Below are 22,058 nucleotides of genomic sequence, written 5' to 3'. Positions count from 1 at the left end.
ATCTCTGTCCATTTTAAGAAGTGTCCAGAGTAGGAGAAAATCCTGATAGCAAACACATGCTGCTCTGGACAGTTCCTAAAATGGACAGATGTCAGCAGAGAGCACTGTTACAAAAAGAAAACAATTTCCACTGTAGTATTCAGCAGCTATTAAGTACTGGAAGGATTAAGATTTATTAATAGAAGTCATTTACAAATCTGTTTAACTTTCTGGCATCAGTTGATTTAAAAAATAAAATAAAAATTCCACAGGAGTACCCCTGAACAAAAGACTAATTGGCCGTTAGTTGCGGATCCCTGCGGCAGTTTTTGTTTTTATTCTACTACTAAAAAAAAATCAGCTTGCATAAAATTGGCCTTTTCTGATACCTCCAACATTAACTACTAGAACTATAATTTATATATAGATATATGAGAGCTCATTTAATTTTTTGGGGCTGTGATCTGTACCTTTTTGTGTTTAACCCCTTCCCGCTATTGGACGTATGCATACGTCCAGGCGAATTACACGTTCGCGCAAATGGACGTATGCATACGTCCAAGCGATCTCCTGCTCTGCCGCGGGCAGCGCAGGAGATCGCGGGTGGGACTCAGCTGTCAATCACAGCCGGAGTCCCACCGCAGCTGCCGGGGCCGCGATCATGCCGGTCCCGGCAGCATTAACCCCATAGATGCCGTGATCAGTTCTGATCACGGCATCTACGGTGTTTGCAGGGGGAGCGCTCTCCCCCTGCCCATCAACTGCGGCGCCGCGATAAAATAAGGGGGATCGGGGGTGTCCAAGACACCCTCGATCCCCTTTGAAGAGATAGGAGTGAGGTGGCAGGGTTGCCACCCCTCCTATTCCTGCTATTGATCGGCGGAGCGGCCGACCAATAGCAGACTGGGGGCGGGGGGGTTAAAGTTCGGTTCCCCCCGCTATGCCCACCCATCGGTGTCCGGGCACAGCGGGGGGAACCGTGTAGCAGTGGCAGCGGCGGTCCCTTACCCGGCGGAGGCTGTGATCACGGCGGCGGTGGAGGTGAGTATGACGCCGCGTGTCCGGGAGTCTGTTGCCTAGCAACATCTGCAGGGCGACAGTTTAGAGAGTGGTCTCTAAACTGTCGCCCTCCAGATGTTGCAAAACTACAACTCCCACCATGCCTTGACAGCTGTTTGCTGTGTTGGCATGCTGGGAGTTGTAGTTTTGCAAGATTTAGAGGGGTTCAGGCTGGAGATCACTGACAGTGGTCTCTAAACTGTAGCCCTCCAGATATTACAAAACTACAACTCCCAGCATGCCCAGACAGCAGTTTGCTGTCTTAGCATGCTGAGATTTGTAGTTTTGCAACATCTGGAGGGCCACAGTTTAGAGACCACTGTCAGTGATCTCCAGCCTGAACCCCTCTAAATCTTGCAAAACTACAACTCCCAGCATTCAGGAACAGCAAATGGCTGTCTCGGCATGCTGGGAGTTGTACTTGCGTGCCTCCAGCTGTTGCATAACTACATCTCCCAGCATTCCCTTTGGCAATCAGTACATGCTGAGAGTTGTAGTTCTGCAACAGCTGGAGGCACACTGGTTGGGAAATACAGAGTTAGGTAATAGAACCTATTACCTAACTCGGTATTTCCCAACCAGTGTGCCTCCAGCTGTTGCAAAACTACAACTCCCAGCATGCACGTTCTGTCAGTGCATGCTGGGAGTTGTAGTTTTGCCCCCCCCCCCCCCTTCCCATGTGAATGTACAGGTTACATTCACACTGGCGGCGGATTACAGTGAATTCCCTGCTTCAAGTTTGAGCTGCAGCAGCCGCAGCTCAAACTCCTAGCGGGAGACTCAGTGTAATCCGCCGTCAGTGTGAATGTAACCTAAAAACACTACATTAACATAAAATAAAGAGTAAAACACTACATATACACACGTACACTGCCCCCCCCCACCCCTTCCCCCCCCCCCCAATAAAAATGAAAAACGTATCCTACACCAGTGTTTCCAAAACGGAGCCTCCAGCTGTTGCAAAACAAAAACTCCCAGCATTTCCGGACAGCCATTGACTGTCCAAGCATGCTGGGAGTTTAGCAACAGCTGGAGGCACCCTGTTTTAGAATCACTGGTGTAGAATACCCCTATGTCCACCCCTATGCAAATCCCTAATTTAGGCCTCAAATGCGCATGGCGCTCTCACTTTGGAGCCCTGTCGTATTTCAAGGCAACAGTTTAGGGCCACATATGGGGTATCGCCGTACTCGGGAGAAATTGCCTAACAAATTTTGGGGGGCTTTTTTTCCTTTTACCCCTTATGAAAAGGTAAAGTTGGGGTCTACACCAGCATGTTAGTGTAAAAAAAAAACATTTTTGTACACTAACATACTGGTGTTGCCCCATACTTTAAAATTTCACAAGCGGTAAAAGAAAAAAAGCCTCCAAAATTTGTAACGCAATTTCTCCTGAGGACGGAGATACCCCATATGTGGGCGCAAAGTGTTCTGGGGACGCACAACAAGGCTCAGAAGGGAGAGTGCACCATGTAAATTTGAGGTCTAAATTGGTGATTTGCACAGGGGTGGCTGATTTTACAGCAGTTCTGACATAAGTGCAAAACAATAAATACCCACATGTGACCCCATTATGGAAACTACACCCCTCACAGAATGTAACAAGGGGTACAGTGAGCATTTACACCCCACAGGTGTCTGACAGATCTTTAAAACAGGGGTCTGTGAAAATGAAAAATAACATTTTTAATTTGCACAGCCCACTGTTCCAAAGATCCGTCAAATGCCAGTGGGGTGTAAATTCTCCCTGCACCCCTTATTACCTTCCGTGAGGGGTGTAGTTTTAAAAATGGGGTCACATGTGGGGGGGTCCACTGTTCTGGCACCACGGGGGGGGCTTTGGAAATGCACATGGCCAAATTCTCTCTCCAAAAGCTCAATGATGCTCCTTCTCTTCTGAGCATTGTAGTTCGCCCCCAGTGCACTTCACGTCCACTTATTGGGTATTTCCATACTCAGAAGAGATGGGGTTACAAATTTTGGGGGGTATTTTCTGCTATTATCCCTTGTAAATGTAAAATTTGGGGGAAAACAAGCATTTTAGTGTAAAAAAAAATATTTTTTTTTTTACATATGCAAAAGTCGTGAAACACCTGTGGGGTATTAAGGTTCACTTTACCCCTTGTTACGTTCCCCAAGGGGTCTAGTTTCCAAAATGGTAAGCCATGTGTTTTTTTTTTGCTGTTCTGGCACCATATGGGCTTCCTAAATGCGGCATGCCCCCAGAGCAAAATTTGCTTCCAAAAAGCCAAATGTGACTCCTTCTCTTCTGAGACCTGTAGTGCGCCAGCAGAGCACTTTTCATCCCCATATTGGGTGTCTTCTGAATCGGGAGAAATTGGGCTTCAAATTTTGGGGGGTATTTTCTGCTATTACCTTTTTAAAAAATGTAAAATTTTTGCTAAACCAAGCATTTTAGTGTAAAAAAATTTTTTTTTTTTTTACATATGCAAAAGTCGTGAAACACCTGTGGGGTATTAAGGTTCACTTTATCCCTTGTTACGTTCCTCAAGGAGTCTAGTTTCCAAAATGGTATGCCATGTCGTTTTTTTTTTTTTTGCTGTCCTGGCACCATAAGGGGCTTCCTAAATGCGACATGCCCCCGAGCAAAATTTGCTCTCAAAAAGCCAAATATGACTCCTTCTCTTCTGAGCATTGTAGTTCGCCCGTAATGCACTTCAGGTCAACTTATGGGGTACCTCCATACTCAGAAGAGATGGGGTTACAAATTTTGGGGGGTATTTTCTGCTATTAACCCTTGCAAAAATGTGAAATTTGGGGGGAAACACCCATTTTAGTGACCTTTTTTTTTTTTTTTTTTTTTACATATGCAAAAGTCATGAAACACCTGTGTGGTATTAAGGCTCACTTAATTCCTTGTTACGTTCCTCAAGGGGTCTAGTTTCCAAAATGGTATGCCATATTTTTTATTTTTTTGCTGTTTTGGCACCATAGGGGCTTCCTAAATACAACATGCCCCCAAAAAACCATTTCAGAAAAACGTACTCTCCGAAATCCCCTTGTCGCTCCTTCGCTTCTGAGCCCTCTACTGCGCCCGCCGAACAATTTACATAGACATATGAGGTATGTGCTTACTCGAGAGAAATTGGGCTACAAATTCAAGTATAAATTTTATCCTTTTACCCCTTGTAAAAATTCAAAAATTGGGTCTACAAGAACATGCGAGTGTAAAAAATGAAGATTTTGAATTTTCTCCTTCACTTTGCTGCTATTCATGTGCTACACCTAAAGGGTTAAAACACTTACTGAATGTCATTTTGAATACTTTGGGGGGTGCAGTTTTTGTAATGGGGTCATTTATGGGGTATTTCTAATATGAAGACCCTTCAAATCCACTTCAAACCTGAACTGGTCCATGAAAAATAGCGAGTTTGAAAATTTTGTGAAAAATTTCAAAATTGCTGCTGAACTTTGAAGCCCTCTGGTGTCTTTCAAAAGTAAACACTTGTCAATTTTATGATGTAAATATAAAGTAGACATATTGTATATGTGAATCCCAAAAAAAAAAAATATTTGGAATATCCATTTTCCTTACAAACAGAGAGCTTCAAAGTTAGAAAAATGCAAAATTTTCTATTTTTTCATCAAATTTTGGGATTTTTCACCAAGAAAGGATGCAAGTTACCACAAAAATTTACCACTATGTTAAAGTAGAATATGTCACGAAAAAACAATCGCTCAGAATCAGAATGATAAGTAAAAGCATTCCAGAGTTATTAATGTTTAAAGTGACAGTGCTCAGATGTGCAAAAAAATGGCTGCGTCCTAGAGGTGAAAATGGGCTGTGTCCTTAAGGGGTTAAAGAATTATACTTTACAGTATTGTTTTTGCATTTACAGTATTGTTTTTGCATTTCAGATAATGCAATAGATGCTTTTGATGAATTTGCATTTTTGGAAGGTAAGTCATACTTAGAGCTGACTTGTCATCAGAATGTCATGCATAACTTTTTAAACTCCCCGTTTCTGCTCCAGCGTCTACTTATTAGTCTTTTTGTTATGCAAACAAAGCTCAAAAGCCCAGGGGACATACCCTTTTTTTTTATCTCCTAATCATTTTATGTCCCGAAATAAAAAGCCTTTTTTCCTGTTTTGTAACACCAAGTGGCCATTCAAGGCTTCCGCCAGGGTTTTCAAACTTCTACTGTGGATAATAACAAATTTATTCTCCCCCCCCCCCCCCCCCCCCCGACACAGATATTACATTTATTCCCCCAAGTGTGCATATTTAAAGAGATCCCATGCCCCATTCCTAAAAGAAAATAAATAAATTTAATAGCTAATATTAAAGGACATTTGCTCACCTTCATGATGACCTGGTTCCCATCCAAATCGCTCGTTCTGTTCGCCTTCCGGTACTTCCGGGTTCATGGAGCTCTGTCTTCCGTTCTATTTTGCAAGTCCCATAGTGCCTTTCGGTTCTCCACGGCCCTAGCCCAGCCTACGCTGCCTCCCTGTCGGCTACTGGGGGCGGGGCCTGTCGGCTACCGGGGGGCTTTAATTGCCATATTTTTGACCCCGTAGCTTTAAAAAAAAATAAAAATAGTTTGCATACCAGGCTGTATGAGGGCTAATTTTTTGCACCATAATCTGTTTTTTGTATCGATGCCATTTTGGTATTGATCTGACTTTTTAATCGCTTTTTAACTTTTTTTTTTTTTTTTTCCCCCTGGGATATTATAAAAATTGCAATTCTGTGGTTTGGTATTTCTTTTTAAATTTACCGTATGGGATACTTAATGTTATATTTTAATAGTTCGTACAATTACGCACGCAGAGATACTAAATGTTTGTTTACATGTTTTTATATAGGAAAAAGGGGTGATTTGAACTTCTAACATGGAAGGGGTTAATGGGTGTCTTTTAAACTTTTAATAAAACTATATTTAAAAATTTTTTTTTATACACTTTATTAGACTTTTAGGAGGTGTCATTAGATTCCTCCTACAGATCAATAGTTCTGTTGAACTCTATTGATCTGTGTGCTCTGTGGTCCATTGATAGAGCCTAGTCCAGCCAGGCACTATCAATGACAGAGCCTCGGGACACCAGGGAACAGATGTAAACCCTCCGGCTACCTCTATATAGTGTATCGCGCTGTGGGGGGGGGGGGGGGGGGGTGGGGGGGGGGGGTTCTTCTGTCGATCAACCCCAATAGCATTCACATGTCCCTTTTAGATGCCGCATGCGATCGCCGCATGTAGTCTATTAGCGGCGGCCCCTGGCTGCAGTGAATGGAGTGGGCAGGAGTCCGGAGCCTGCTCCATACAGACTGCTGATCCCCACCGTGCTTGTCAGGTCCGGCCCTGCTTGCCCGAGGCCGGGCTAAGGGGCGGAAAAATTCACCTGCCCGGAACTGCATGTCCCGTGCGTCGGGCGATAGGAATTCCACATCCCTGCAATCTTGCAGCAGAGTCACCGGCACTAACTTCAATTTATAGGTAAATAATGCAGGGGACCTGGTTTCTACCTATGCTCACCATGTGAACATCAGCGCAATTGCTCCGGAGACATTGCTCTAGCTGCCAATGCACATTCCCTGTTCTGCCCAATGGAGAAGAGAGAAATCTTGGCTCATATTACAGCAGCCGCCTCCATTGCACACAAGGAACCAACACATCAGCACGGTAAGCCGCGCCAGAAACCGGGTCAGGCTGAGTTCCCATTACGTTTTTCCCCATATGGGAGCTCATACGGCAGGGGGGAGCTAAAAACTTGCGCTCCCGTATGTAATTCATTTCAATGAGGCGACCGAACTTTTCACTCTGGTCGACTCATTGAAATTAATTACATACTGGAGCGCATACACAGGGATACGGGAGCGCAAGTTTTTAGCTCCCCCCTGCCGTATGCGCTCCCTTATGGGGAAAAACATAATGGGAACCCACCCTCACCCTGGTGTCAGATTCCCTTTAAAATAAAAGTACTCGTAATTGGTATCGGCGCGTACTAGAATTAAAGAGTTCATAAAACCCTTCCATATCATGTGTATTGCCAAAATCTGTGGATTGCAACTCAAAATCAGCAGAAATGTGTCAGCCAAATGGTGCAAATAAACCCTGCTTGTGCCTTTTTTGAGCCTTTGTAGACACAAAAAACTGTCTAAAGACTGATAAATGTCAGTGGGGACATCCCTAATGGCAATCATTACTAGTGCCGGAGGAGCAGAAAGGTGCCGAAGAAAAAAGCCCCATCATGGTTGGGAAAAACTTGTCTGGAAGTAGGGGAGCGGGATTATAGATCCTGCTCTTCTCTGCCCTGTTGTACCAAAAGTACGCTGCCTTTGCACACAGGACATGATTTTATTTAGCCTCTTAGAAGCACGGGAGAGAAGTCCTGCTCTCCCCTGCCATGTTGTACTAAAAGCACGCTGTTTCTGCACACTAGCCTCCTAGAAGCAGGGAAGAGCAGTGATAGATCGTGCTCTGCCCTTTAACACTATATAACCGCAGCCTCAGCAGATCAATCTGCATCTAATGCAACAGCTGTAGGCACCCTGATTGAAAACCACACTGGTTTGAATGGATGCAGCTCCTTTATGTTTCAATGGGTGGGGTGGCTGATGTGTGGGAGGGAGGAAGATGGAATTGTGGGATTTGTAGTAAAAAAAGTCAAACAGGAAATACCAGTTCACAAAAACCTAGCCACAGTCTTATGGTAATCTCAGCCCTAAGACAAGTGCAGATCCTTCCTAAACGTGTCCATTACTGTCTGCCAGGTATGTACTAAAATCACCTTATGGTGGAGAACCCCTTTAATGTAATGTGTGCAGGGATGTGGATTTCTATTGCCCGACGCCCGGGAAATGCAGTTCCGGGGGACGTGCAGGTGAATGTTTAAACAAAAAAATTTACCTTTTTCGAATTAGTAAAACGGAAACTATACAAATCTGGTATTTCTGTAATCAGGCCGGGCCTAAAGTATCAAAATAATGTTAGCTCAACCACAATATATATATATATATATTTATTTATTAGGGATCAACCGATATCTGTTTTTTAGGGCCGATAGCCGATAACTTATACCGGAATATCGGTATAAGTTATCAGCTATTTATCCCCCCACGACACCGCTGCAGATCATTGATTTAAAGCGGGCGCTTTAAATCAATGCACTGCAGTGGCTTTTGCGGTGCTATAGGCCGCCGCCGCCACCCGCTTCTCTCCCCCTACCTGTCGGGGTGGTCCGGGCCATCCATCCTTCCTGTAGTGTCCGGCGGCATTCCGGGTGGACGGTGAACCGGTCCGGGCTGTCCTTCTCCGGGGGTCCTCTACTCCACTCCGGGCAGGCTCCGGCCTAGTATGCTGCATAGACGCTGCTACGCCGTGATGTCAGGTGCGTCACTGCGCAGCGGCGTCTATGCTGCGTTACTAGGCCGGAGCCTGCCCGGAGTGGAGAAGAGGACCCCCGGAGAAGGAAAGCCCGGACCGGTTCACCCTCCACCCGGAATTCCGCCGGACACTACAGGAAGGATGGATGGCCCAGACCACCCCCATTACGGGTAAGTTACATTTTTTCGTTATTGACTCGGAGGGTGGGGGAGGGGCCCGACCGGTATAGCGTTATGGGCAAAAATCCATACCGTGGGAGAAAAAAAAACGGTATCCGGTGCATACCGGTATACCGTCAGCACTACGGTGGGGGGTGCGGCGGGTCGGGGGTGGGGGGCGGTCGCGGTGCTGGTGGGCGGGCGGGGCATTATCTGCTTATCGGCAAAATCAACAAAATCGTCCATGACGAGATATATATATATATATATATATATATATATATATATATATATATATATATATATATATATATAATATATTTTATATATAAAATATATATAATATATACCGTATATACTCGAGTATAAGCCGAGTTTTTCAGCACGATTTTTCGTGCTGAAAACACCCCCCTCGGCTTATACTCGAGTGAACTCCCCCACCCGCAGTGGTCTTCAACCTGCGGACTTCCAGAGGTTTCAAAACTACATCTCCCAGCAAGCCCGGGCAGCCATCGGCTGTCCGGGCTTGCTGGGAGTTGTAGTTTTGAAACCTCCGGAGGTCCGCAGGTTGAAGACCACTGTGGCCTTCAACATCATCCAGCCCCCTCTCACCCCCTTTAGTTCTGAGTACTCACCTCCGCTTGGTGCTGGTCCGGTGCTGCAGGACTGTCCGGAGAGGAGGTGGTCCGTTGGGATAGTGGTTCCGGGCTGCTATCTTCACCGGGGAGGCCTCTTCTAAGCGCTTCGGGCCCGGCCTCAGAATAGTCACGTTGCCGTGACAACGACGCAGAGGTGCGTTCATTGCCAACGTACTTCTGCGTCATTGTCAAGGCAACGCCTCTATTCCGGGCCGGAAGCGCGGAGAAGAGGCGCCCCCGGTGAAGATAGCAGCCCGGACCACCTCCTCACCGGACCACCTCCTCTCCGGACAGCCCTGCAGGACCGGACCAGCGCCGAGCGGAGGTGAGTACTCAGAACTAAAGGGGGTGAGAGGGGGCTGGATGATGTCGAAGGCCGCAGTGGTCTTCAACCTGCGGACCTCCGGAGGTTTCAAAACTACAACTCCCAGCAAGCCCGGACAGCCGATGGCTGCCCGGGCTTGCTGGGAGTTGTAGTTTTGAAACCTCTGGAGGTCCGCAGGTTGAAGACCACTGAGGGCGAATGATGAGAAGAGGATGATGAAGGGGGGATGTGGGGATGATGAAGGGGTGTGGGATGATTACAAGGGGATGATGAAGGGGGGATGTGTGGGATGATGACAAGGGGATGATGAAAGGGGGATGTGCGGGATAAGGGGATGATGAAGGGGGGATGTGTGGGATAAGGGGATGATGAAGGGGGGATGTGTGGGATGATGACAAGGGGATGATGAAGGGGGGATGTGTGGGATGATAAGGGGATGATGAAGGGGGGATGTGTGGGATGATGACAAGGGGATGATGATGAGGATGTTAATGACGGGTCTGGATGATGACAGGGCGGGATGAGGTATTTCCCACCCTAGGCTTATACTCGAGTCAATAACTTTTCCTGGGATTTTGGGTTGAAATTAGGGGTCTCGGCTTATACTCGAGTATATACGGTAATATATAATAATATATAATATATAATATAATATAGGAGGGGGAGAGAGACGAGACCTAACGATAAGCAAAACAGGGGCCAGTGGGCAATTACGGCAGCATTTGGTTGACTCACAACTTCCTTCCAGATACCCTCCAGCGTGACTGAGCACACATGCAATGGGAGGAGGGAGGCAAGCTGCAAGCCCCACCTGAGTTGGCTAATATGGGTGCCTGTCCTCACAGGTGCTACCTTAATGCGGCCTTGTAGATATTCAAGGCGCATTAATGTTGGAGTTTACACACCTCCAAATATAAAATTTAAACAAACAACAAAAAACGTGGTCTCAAATGGCTGGAGGTGCTCAACCCCAAATGCGGTTGTGCATTTATACTGGGGGAGCAGATCCTGCCCTTGTAGTCCGTTGCTAGGGGCGATCCCCAGCATAAAAATGCATACAATGGAGGATGCCTGCAGCGAACTACAAGTGCCACAATTGTTACACATCCACACCGTTTATCTGGTGTAGGATCTATCTCTACCCTCTCAATATAAAACGGGAATTCCAGTCTGGTACAGTATTGGATAAACCTGGAAGCTATTTCACCTTAAGGATGAAATGCCTGTCTAGCTAAAAGTGCCAAAGATTTTTCGTGATATTGGCAAGAATCTTTGATTTTGTACCGCCTAGACGATTGACATGTTGGACTGCTGAGATATTGTCCATTTGAAGGAGAACACAACATTGAGTGATGGTTTATTAAACTCTTCAGAGGGAAAAATCCTGAGATGAGTTCCAGACAATTTATGTGGAGATGAGATTCTGAAGGAGACCATTTTCCTCCTGTAGATTGGTGATTGCAACAAGCACCCCATCTGCCGAGACTGGCATCGGATTCTATGATAGTCTGGATTGGAACTGAAAGTTTTTCTGTTCTAATCCTAAATGTGTTGCAACCACCAAAGAAGTTCTTCTCTGGCTCCCGGAGAAAGGAGAATTTTGTCTAAATAAGCCAGTCTGTCTTTTGGGTGTTGAATTTTATGTCTTTGAAGAGCCCTGCAATTTAGAGAGGCCAGAAAGATCGCTTGTATGAAAGATGAAAGCAAATCTACTATCCTAGCCATGTTTCGTAGGGAGGTTAAGTTTTTGAGGGTGGATCAAATTTCTTTTTGAATTAATCTCAACTTTTTGGTAGCAAGACTCGAGTCAATTGAGTGTCTACCATGAAATCTAGAAACTTTAGATATTTGACTGGGATAGAATGGATTTTTCTTGATTGGTAAGAAAACCCAAATCCTGGAAACTGGATAATGTCCATTCTGTGTGAAGCTGAAGCTGAATGAGAGGAAGGGAAGCAGCCATGATTATGTCATCCGGTGGATGGCCTGGATGCCGGAGCGAGCGGCCGCATAGAGTGAGGGTTCCCGCTTCCCCTTCTAAACTACTGTTTACTCGCCATGCCTGGCTGGTTGTAGTGTTGCTTGGGTCCCCGGTGCTGCACGGTTCTCAGGTGGTGTCCTGGGCGAATTCCGGTGGCTGTTGATGGAGCAGGCGGCTTCCGGCGCTGTGGTATTTGGGTCCCGGTGGTGAGGCTTGTATTGGGCTGTGGCTGCTGCGGTCTGGCGGAGCGGTCCCTGGCTGCTGTCAGTGCTGAGGATCTTCCTGGCTGCAGTGTAGTCCTGGGTGTCCTGCAGTGAAGGTCTCTGGTTCGGTGCCATTGTAGGTCTTCGTTGGCGGGGCCTTTCTCCTCTCATTGGTTGCTGTGGCAACTCCCGTGGCCAGCAAGAGCTCACTGGGGAGGGAAGGAGTCAACATCTTGTGGGGCCTCTGCTACCTGCTGCAAGTACAGTGTGATCCCTTGCTGCCTGGACTGCTCCCCTCAATAGAATTAGGCAGCCCTGCATGATAAAGGGACTGTCTGGGCTGTCCTCTATACCCTTTGCTCCATTTGGCCTCCCATTCCTGCTGCTCTCTGTGGGTTACAGTGCACCCTGTGCTGCCTCCCTCTGGAGGTGGTCTCTGCTTTATAGACTGCTGAGCTGCTTGCTAACTTTGAGTACCCTTGTGGGCTGCATCTGGGCTTGCTGGGACTTGTGGTGCATCGCACATTTGCTGGGGCCTGCTTTCCTTTTTGGGGTGCCCTGTGCTCCTTGGACTGTGCTACTAGTGACTTTCTACCTGCTCTGTGTGACTGTCAATAAGAAATCCAAACTGAATGCTGAGGCCTCTCGGCCAACTTCTGATGAGGAGGCCTCCTCTGACGGGTCCTCCCGCTCCTGTGGTCTGTCCAGTCGGGACCCTGGTGCTCAGACCGCGCTTGCTGCTAAAGTCTCTGTGCAGGCGGTGAAATAGCTGAGCCAGTTCTCTAGAGATCTGGACCATCATAGTGGCGACTCCTGATCCTCTGCTGTCCTTGTTTGAGGGGTCTCCAACTCCTCTACAGCAACAGTCCCCTGAGAGACCGGCATATGATGCTGCCACAATGGATCAACAGTTTTCTGAACTTTTTGCGGCCTTTACCTCCTGTCAAGCGATTATGGTGTCCTAGGTGGATGAACTGCGGCAGGAGTTTGTCATCTTACGGCATGAGACTCAAAAGATACGTGAACGCACTGAGGTGGTGGAGAGCAGGGTCTCTACTGTTGAGGACACTCTTCATCCTTTGCCAGATCAAGTTGCTTCTCTTCCTTAATTATCGGCCATTTTAGTGTTAATAGGGGGTGGTGGAAGGGTTCTGGAGTGAGTTAGTTTAGTTTGCTAGGTGTTCTTCTAACGCCCCCTGGTAGTTGTATTTTAGGGTCTAGGTCTGCACTGTTAGGGCATAGTTTTTATTCTGTCCGTATAGTGCTAGACAAGGAAGTTTGGGGAATGTTTTGTTTAGACTTATTCCAAACTGTTTGGTTTTTGTGTGGGGGATCCCAGACCACTCAGATTTAGTTGTAGTCCTCAATTTAGGCCCTAGACCCCATTCCCGCCTTTGGCGCATGCTTCTGGGTTGTTTGAGGGCGGAGGCGCTGCGGGTAGCTCATGCAGCATAATGCTTCTCATCCTGACCTCCTTATTTCAGTGGGATGCGTAGAAGGCCACGATTCGGGGTGCCTTTATAGCTGGTGTGGCGGGTCAGCAGTAGCTTAGGTCAGCTATGGAGGGGGGGGGCTGCAGGCGGAGGTGAGTGCTTTGGAAGGGATGTATGTCAGGGATCCCTCCCCAGATAACGAGAGGGCGTGGGCTAGGGCCCAGAGGTCGGCGGGACAGTGGTTCTGTGGGACAGGATCCAGCTGTGGTTGGCAGATGGGGAGGTGGCCCTTTTTGAGTTTAGGGACAAGAATGGGAAGTTGATAGCATATTTGGCAAGAGCTTGTAGGCCGGCTGCCTCGATTCCTTGTATCGGGGGGTGATGGGGCTGTGGTGTCTGACCCTCAGTCTTTAGAGACTTCTATGCCTTTTATATTCTGCTCCTGTCCAGTCCTGTAAGGGGGAGATCCTGTTTTTCCTACAACACTTGACCCTTCCCACGCTTAGTTGGGTGCAGGCAGAGGCATTAGATGCTCCCTTTACATTTGAAGAGGTGAGCCAGGCTATTCGTGACCTTCCTTCTTGGAAGACCCCGGGTCTAGATGGGATGATCGGTGACTGGTACGGGATGAATGAGGAGAAGTTGGTCCCTATTCTCATTAAATTGTTTCACTCGATAGCTATCGCGGACTCTCTTCCAGACTCTGAGAGAAGCTTTAATTGTTATGCTCCCCAAGCCTGGTAAGGATCCATTGCTACCTGATTCTTACAGACCTATTTCCCTTCTTAAAGTTAATATTACATTTTTAGCTAGAGTACTGGCTATGCACCTTCATGTCGTCATTACCTCTGTCATTCATCCCTACCAAACTGGGTTTATGCTGGGTAGAGCCACGGATGTTAATGTTAAGCTTCTACAACTTAATATTGCGGCGGTGGAGGCAAGATTTCCTTCTGGGGGGTATGGTTAATTTAGATGTCTTCAAAGCTTTTGATTCTGTGTGTATGGCCCTATGTCTGAGAGGTTCTGGGAGCCCTTGGGTTTGGTCCCTGTTTTTGTGCTTGGATCCGCCTTTTAGTTGATAACCCTAGAGCCCACATTCACACTAATCTGGATGTATCTTGGCCAGAGCGCTTATGGGTTCCTATGTAGCTCACTATACAGGTCCCATTCTCTTTCCTATACTCTTCCCTTGCAAACTATAGCTAAAGTGTGGTCAGTGGTGTTGAGCAGGTTTCCATAGCTTTCAGTATCTCCTAGGGCACCCTTGTGGGGGAATGTACATTTACCTCACCTACATGGGTTACAGGAATCCAGATTCTGGGGTTCTAATGGAGTCAAGTTCATGATTAACTTGCTCTGAGAGGATCTTGCCCTTTGCGGAAATGAAAGAACGCTATGGTATCTCTGGAAGTTCCTTCTATAGATATCTTCAGCTTAGGCATGCGGTTCAAGTGCAATTTCGTTTTCTGATGTGGATATTCTTCTGGGCACCATGGATTTCTCTAGACCCCTTACTCAGTTGAATGCTCTTCTCCAGACACTGGGGCCTAGCCAGTTCTCGAATGCCTATCATAAATGGGTGGCTGATATTCCTGATTTGTCTGCGTACCAGTGGAAGGAAGTTGAGGGCTCCTATTACTCCACGGTGGTTAGTAGTAGGGATTTGTTGTTTCAGTCTCGGTATGTTTTGAGGTTATATTATACCCCTGCTAAACTGAAACATATCAGGGTTTCCCCGTCTGACTTACGTTTTCGTTGTTCTGCGGAGGTTGGTACTTTCATGCGGTTTGGGAGTGTCCAGTTATAGCCTCTTTTTGGAGGGAGGTAATGGGTTTTTTGGCAGTAAATCTTTATTTCCCCTTCCTGCTTACCTCTGTGTGGTGCTTGCTGGGAGTCCTAAATGAAGTGGTTTCTGGTTTGCATAGACTTATACTGATCCGATTCTTGCTATTCTTTTCCCATAAAGTGGTAGTAATGACATGGAAGGATGCTTCCCCTCCCCCTTTGTCTCGCTGGCTGTACCCGGTAAATAAATATGTAGGTGCCCGAAAGAAATTTGACAAGGTATGGACTCCATGGCTTTTACTGGATGTTTTGGCTGACCAGCTGTCTGGAGTGGTCCATTAAGTTTCCTATAACAGGATATTGGTATTGCGGGATGGGGGGTGGTTGAAGTCATTGGGATGTGTGGTAGTGTGAATGTATGCTTCTCGTGGTGTGGGACTTCTCTGGTGGTACTGGGGATTCTCTTTCCTTATGTGCTTGATTGCTCTTCCTGTTGTTATATCCTTGTCACTGTGATGGAATTGACCTGTTGGCCTCCGGAGGCTCTTGATGCATGTTACACTTTCTTGTGGTATTTGTTTATTGTATACAAAACATAAATAAATACTTAAAAAAATAAAAATCTGTATCTACACAATTTCCTCGAGGTCCTGGGTTCTCGACCAGTGGTACGCGTACCCCAAGGGGTACGCCACGGGTTTAGCGGGGGTACGCGAAAGCACTGTCAAATACCGGCCATGCATTGGCCAGTATTTGACAGCGCACATTTTTTTTTTTTAGCTGCGGCAGCTCACTGTACAGTAGCGTTGCCGGGGAGACGTGTGACCTCCCCTTACGTTGCGCGGAGTTGCCGCACAACGCAGGAGGACGTCATAAGTCGGTGCAGTCCCGCCGAATGGGTTGCACTGCATAAAGTGGCAGCGAACAGGGTCCCGCCGGAGGCCAGGTAATACGAAAAAAGAAAGTAAACAACTGTATGGGCCAGAGGGGAGAAGTGTATTGGATGGGGGAGGGGGAGTGTATTGGACGAGGTGGGGGGGGGGGAGTTTATTGGAGGAGGGGGGGTGTGAAGTGTTTTGGACGAGGTGGGGGGGAAGTGTATTGGACAGAGCACAAGGCATTAAGATGGAGGGGGAGACTGATAATGGCGGCGGCGGGGGTGTGGTGGTGGAAGCAGTAAAGCACAAGGCATTACATTTTAATGCCTTGTGCTTTATTTCTCCCTCATCCCCCCCCCCTGCCATTATCCCTCCCTACTCCATCTTAATGCCTTGTGCTTTATTACTCCCCATCCCCCCTCCGCCATTATCCCTCTCCCCTTCCATCTTAATCCCCTTGCGCCATTCTCCCTTCCTATGATCCCCTTTTGCCATATCGGATAATAATGGCACAAGGGGATTAAGATGGAGGGGGGAAAATGGCAAAAGGGGATCAGAGGGAGGGGGGAATAATGACACAAGGGGAATAAGATGGAGGGAGGGATATTAACACAAGGGGATTAATATGGAGGGGGAGGGTTGATTATCCCCCCCCCCCCTTCATCTTTATCCCCTTGTGTTATTATTCCTCCTCGATCTTTATCCCCTTGCGCCATTATTCCCCCTCCATCTTTATCCCCTTGTGTTATTATTCCCCCTCCATCTTTATCCCCTTGTGCTATTATTCCTCCTCCATCTTTAGCCCCTTGTGTTATTATTCCTCCTCCATCTTTAGCCCCTTGTGGTGTTATTCCTCCTCCATCTTTAGCCCCTTGTGGTGTTATTCCTCCTCCATCTTTATCCCCTTGTGCTATTATTCCTCCTCCATCTTTATCCCCTTGTGTTATTATGCCTCTTCCATATTTATCCCCTTGTGTTATTATTCCTCCTCCACCTTTAGCCCCTTGTGTTATTATTCCTCCTCCATATTTATCCCCTTGTGTTATTATTCCTCCTCCACCTTTAGCCCCTTGTGTTATTATTCCTCCTCCACCTTTAGCCCCTTGTGTTATTATTCCTCCTCCACCTTTAGCCCCTTGTGTTATTATTCCTCCTCCACCTTTAGCCCCTTGTGCTATTATTCCCCCTCCATCTTTATCCCCTTGCGCCATTATTCCCCCTCCATCTTTATCCCCTTGCGCCATTATTCCCCCTCCATCTTTATCCCCTTGCGCCATTATTTCCCCCTCCATCTTTATCCCTTTGTGCTATTGTTCCTCCTCCATCTTTAGCCCCTTGTGTTATTATTCCTCCTCCATCTTTATCCTCTTGTGCTATTATTCTCCCCTCCATCTGATCCCGATCCCCTTTTGCCATATTGGATGATAATGGCACAAGGGGATTAAGATGGAGGGGGGAATAATAACACAAGGGGCTAAAGATGGAGGAGGAATAATGGCACAAGGGGATAAAGATGGAGGAGGAATAATGGCACAAGGGGATAAAGATGGAGGGGGGAATAAGAACACAAGGGGATAAAGATGGAGGAATATTAACACAAGGGGATAAAGATGGAGGAGGAATATTAACACAAGGGGATAAAGATGGAGGAGGAATAATAACACAAGGGGATAAAGATGGAGGAGGAGTAATAACACAAGGGGATAAAGATGGAGGAGGAGTAATAACACAAGGGGATAAAGATGGAGGAGGAATAATATAAGGGGTAAAGATGGAGGGGGAATAATGAGACAAGGGGATCAGAGGGAGGGGGAATAATGACTCAAGGGGATCAGAGGGAGGGGGAATAATGACTCAAGGGGATCAGAGGGAGGGGGAATAATAGCACAAGGGGATAAAGATGGAGGGGGGAATGCATTAGTATAAAGGTAAGAACACGCCTTTTGTCCGCGGTTACCCCTCGCGCGCAAGTTCCGTGCGAGGGGGTACCCGTGGACATACTTTCAGCCTTTGGGGGTACAGTCGCCAAAAAGGTTGAGAACCACTGCTCTAGGTCGTGGGACGAGACATGGATGTCCGCTGTCCCCTTTTCTATTTGCGCTTGTGGTAGAGCCTATAGCGGCGGCCATATGTACAGATCCCACTATTTGTGGTATTCCCACGTGTTCTCTTGTTGAAAAGGTATCCTTATACGCTGATGATACTCTAGTGTATTTGGCGGATGCGGAGGCTTATCTTCTGTCTTTTATTGACCTACTTGACCAGTTTGGCTTGGTTCGGGCTTATGGGTACACTGAGCTAAGTCTTCCCTGATGATGCTCTCTCCTGGGGTTCCTCTCCCCTCAGCTCTCCGAGCGGGTTAGCAGGTGGTTACTCGTTTAAGATATCTTGGGGTGGAGGCTATTGCTTCACTTGCGGGGTATATTTCCCTTAATTCGGATCCACTTTTGAGCTCTACGGTGGAACAGTTGAAGGCCTGGTCCTCGCTCCCCTTGTCCCTAGCCGGCAGGATTAATATATTAAAAATTATTTACCTTCCTAAGTTATTTTTATTTTCTTTTTTTTTTTTTTTTGTTTCATTTAGCTCCTCTTATTCCTCCTAATAAATATTTGAATATGCTGTGTGGTGCTCTGGGATCCTTCTATTGGCAGGGCAAGTCTCCCAGACTCGGTCATGCTCTTCTCCAGGCCCCTAAAAGGCATGGCGACTACCAACTGGTTTATGCAGCATGGTGGATCGGCCTGGATCTTTCAAATTCTGCCTTGGCTGGTGCGCTTATGGGCTCCTACAAAGCTCTTACCAACTCTCTACAGGTACAATACTCGCTCCTCTTTTCTCCTTCCCCTTCGGGCAATAGCTAAAGTGTGGTCCATGGTGTTGCGTAGATTTCCACAACCCCTGGTATCTCCTAGGGCACCCTTGTATAATGTCTTGACCTGCTGCTTTATGTGATTTGATGAGGTACGGTCGTCTGTATCAAAATGTCTTTTTAGCGGCATGTTTGTGCCCTTTACTAGAAGTATCAACCTCATCAGCTGTTCACCAAAAGCGGTCAGACTGGGGAGATAGTCACATGAGATGTTTGAGGATTATTTTGAGCCAAGGCCACAGATCTTGCAATTGACTCCTTGCATATTAAGCATTGCTGTATTAATGGCTGCCTGTACTGACCGTGATACAGAATCATTTACTAGATGTTTTATGTGTTCACTGGTCAGACGTTCCATCTCATTATCAGTGGATTTGTCATGAGCAGACATAATGAATGGATGAATAAGGTCCTCAAAATATAATAAATACTTTTAGCCCCTTGCCGCAAATGGGCGTATTATTCCCGATCACGGCGCGTCAAGCGTGCGGGCCATGATCGGCATTTGGGGCGGATGATCGCATATCGCCGGGCACCTCGTGCAGCTGTCAGGAGCGGAGCTCCAATCCTGATATTTAACCCCTTCAGTGCTGTGGTCAATCTGACCACAGCACGGATCACCGGTGAGGGAGCTGCCCCTGTTCATCGCGGGTCGCCGTTGGCTGCTATGGCAGCAGAAGGTCAGATCTCCTGTCTGTCTGCTGCGGAAACCTGTGATATCAAGTCATAAAAAAACAAAAAAGCCCAAATCATATACTATATTGTGTTGCCATATCCGTAATGACGTATACTATAAAGCTATCATGTAAATTATCCTGTACAATGAACGCCGTAAAAAAAGCAATATTCACCAATTTTAATACAAATTGCGAAATTAAAAAGATCAAAAGGTAACATGTATCGCAAAAATTATACCAATAAAAAGTACAGCTTGTTCCACAAAAAATAAGCCCTCAATGGCGTTGGACGAAAAATAAAAAAATGACGTCTGTTGGAACGTACACAAAAAAGGGGGAAAAAAGAATCTTGCTCAGAAAAAGGACAAACCTAAAAAGCTATATAAAATGGGTATCGCCATAATCGTACTTACCCACAGAATAAATATAACATCAATTTTACCACACAGTGAACACCATAAAAGAAATTCTTTTAAAAAATGCCAGAAATTTTCCAGTGTTTTTTTTTTTTTTTTTACAAAAAATGCTTTGTCAACTAAAATGCACCACTTATATAAAGTACAATATGTCACGAAAAAACTCTCAGAATCGCTCCGCTCAAAGTGTTCTAAAGTTATTGCCATTTAAAGAGGCACATGTCAAATTTTAAGAAAAGAGCCTAATCATTAAGGTAAAAAATGGGTCCGTCCTTAAGGGGTTAATATGGAATAAATAAGGGGAATAAAAATAAGGAAAACAATAAATTAATAATTTAAAAAGGCACTAAAATCATGAGGTAAATACATTTACATAATAGTAATATAATAAATTAATAATGTGTATATAATAGGAATTAATCATGAGGGGAAATTCATTGTAAAGGGATGAATTTAATTTGACAGGGAATGAGAGGAATTGTGGTAAAGTTCATGTGACAAATGAGGGATTAATGAAGGGGGGAGAAAAATAAACCTCTTTACTATAGAGATTAAGAAAAAGTATCCAGGGAAAATTGGTTGAAGAATTCCTAAAAGTACCTCCAGATGGTGCTGACAGGAGATGGTTTACAGTACACAGGCGTAAGGCACTATAAGCAGAAATGGGAGCCTGTGAGGAAGATATACTGATGATGAGCACTGAAGGAGATGCAGGATTGTGACTGGACCCCTCACTGAGGTAGGAGATGCGGGAAACAAGAACTTATATAGCGTGATCTGCAGCGGGACATGTGACCGGACGAATAGAAGATATTCAGCAATATATATTAATCTATTTTCTTCACATATTTTCCCCTATTCTGCTTAAGTGGAAATAAGAGGATAATGTATATTGAAATAAAAGTAATTGATTATGAAGATATGGACAATAAAATGAGAATATAAAATTGAATATAAAAATAGGGGAATTAGAACTGATAAAAATGAAATTAATATAAAGGGTATACAATGAATAAAAATAGGGAATTAAAGGGGATCAGAATAATAAAATAAATGAAGACAAATGCAGATTAAATAAATATGTAGAATATAATCAGTAAACATGTAGAAATAATGTAAGAAACAATGAATTAATCAAGAATAAATCATGGAAAATCAAATAATAAAATAAATGAAATAAGGAAAACCCAAAAATCGGAGATATGCAGGGGTACTTATCTTTTGGCAGCAAAGAAAAAGTAGAGTGACGCCTCCTTATATATATGACCTATGCTTTACCTAGTATAGCATGTTTTTTTTTTTTCTGCAATATTTAACTGTGCTTGCTGCTATATTCAGTAAAAAGCGTGCATGCATAATGTGAAGTCGCAGTCTTGTAATAAAATTCAAATTTTTGAACTTTTATAGTCTGCCCACATTGACAGGCTATACAAGTAGCTTGTTGATTTTTATTTATCAGGGATATGCCATTACATAGCTCTCAAGAGAATTAGCAATAGAAAGATTGCCATTAATAGTCCCCTAGAAGATTTTATCAGGACGTGAGAGGAGGGAAAAATCTTCCGGCGCATGCCCTCTGCCGAGAGAGCGCTGCGCTCATGTGACTGGTGACTCCCCGTCACAAGCAGAGGCAGTATTAGGAGGTGACAAAGGGAGGCAGAAGCGGCGAGCCGGGGGGACCCCGCCTCCAGCACGCAGTTCCCTGAATTAAGCAAGGGAAATTCGGAAGCCTGTATCTCTGAACCTACTGGAGCAATTTAAGGGACCCCTCTATGGCATCCTGTTCATCCACACTATAACCCAGTGTATTTGGGTTTAGTGTGGGTGAATAGGCTGACAGTTTTCCTTTTTTAAGGTTTTCTCACACATGTAAACTGTAATCTCACCAAAATAAATAGCAGTTTGCTACATGATAGAGCAAAACAAAGAAAAAAAGGGAGTGCTTGCGCTCAGGAACCAGATATCAATAAAAAATATAAAGTAGGTAAAACAGATTCAACTCACTCCTCCATGGGGGGACCAAAAGATGGTACAATGGTGTCCCCCTCCACGTCTGCTTTTTATAGGCTCCCAAATGGCATGCACAATCTCAGGTGATGGTCAGACTTTATAAGAGCCCTCTGGAGGCGTGCATAGCAAATACACACGCCTCCAGAGGTCTCTTATGAAGTCTGACCATCACCTGAGATTGTGCATGCCCTTTGGGAGCCTATACACAGTGGACGTGGAGGGGGGCACCATTGTACCATCTTTTGGTCCCCCCCCCCCATGGAGGAGAGAGTTGAATCTGTTTTACCTACTTT

The 22,058-nt window shown here is 45.7% G+C and overlaps 1 protein-coding gene across 1 annotated transcript in view; it reads left to right on the top strand.

Moving 5' to 3' along the window:
* Positions 1 to 22,058, top strand: part of LOC130368092 (uncharacterized) — a 65,505-nt gene that overhangs the window by 16,502 nt on the left and 26,945 nt on the right. Inside the window, exon 3 of the mRNA XM_056571378.1 lies at positions 4,917 to 4,958. Within this exon, the coding sequence (XP_056427353.1) occupies positions 4,917 to 4,958 (42 nt within the window). The remainder of the gene's footprint in view (positions 1 to 4,916; positions 4,959 to 22,058) is intronic.

This window comes from Hyla sarda, chromosome 1, assembly GCF_029499605.1.
Source record: "Hyla sarda isolate aHylSar1 chromosome 1, aHylSar1.hap1, whole genome shotgun sequence".
Classification (NCBI taxonomy): domain Eukaryota; kingdom Metazoa; phylum Chordata; class Amphibia; order Anura; family Hylidae; genus Hyla; species Hyla sarda.
This window is presented reverse-complemented; position numbering and strand designations above follow the sequence as displayed.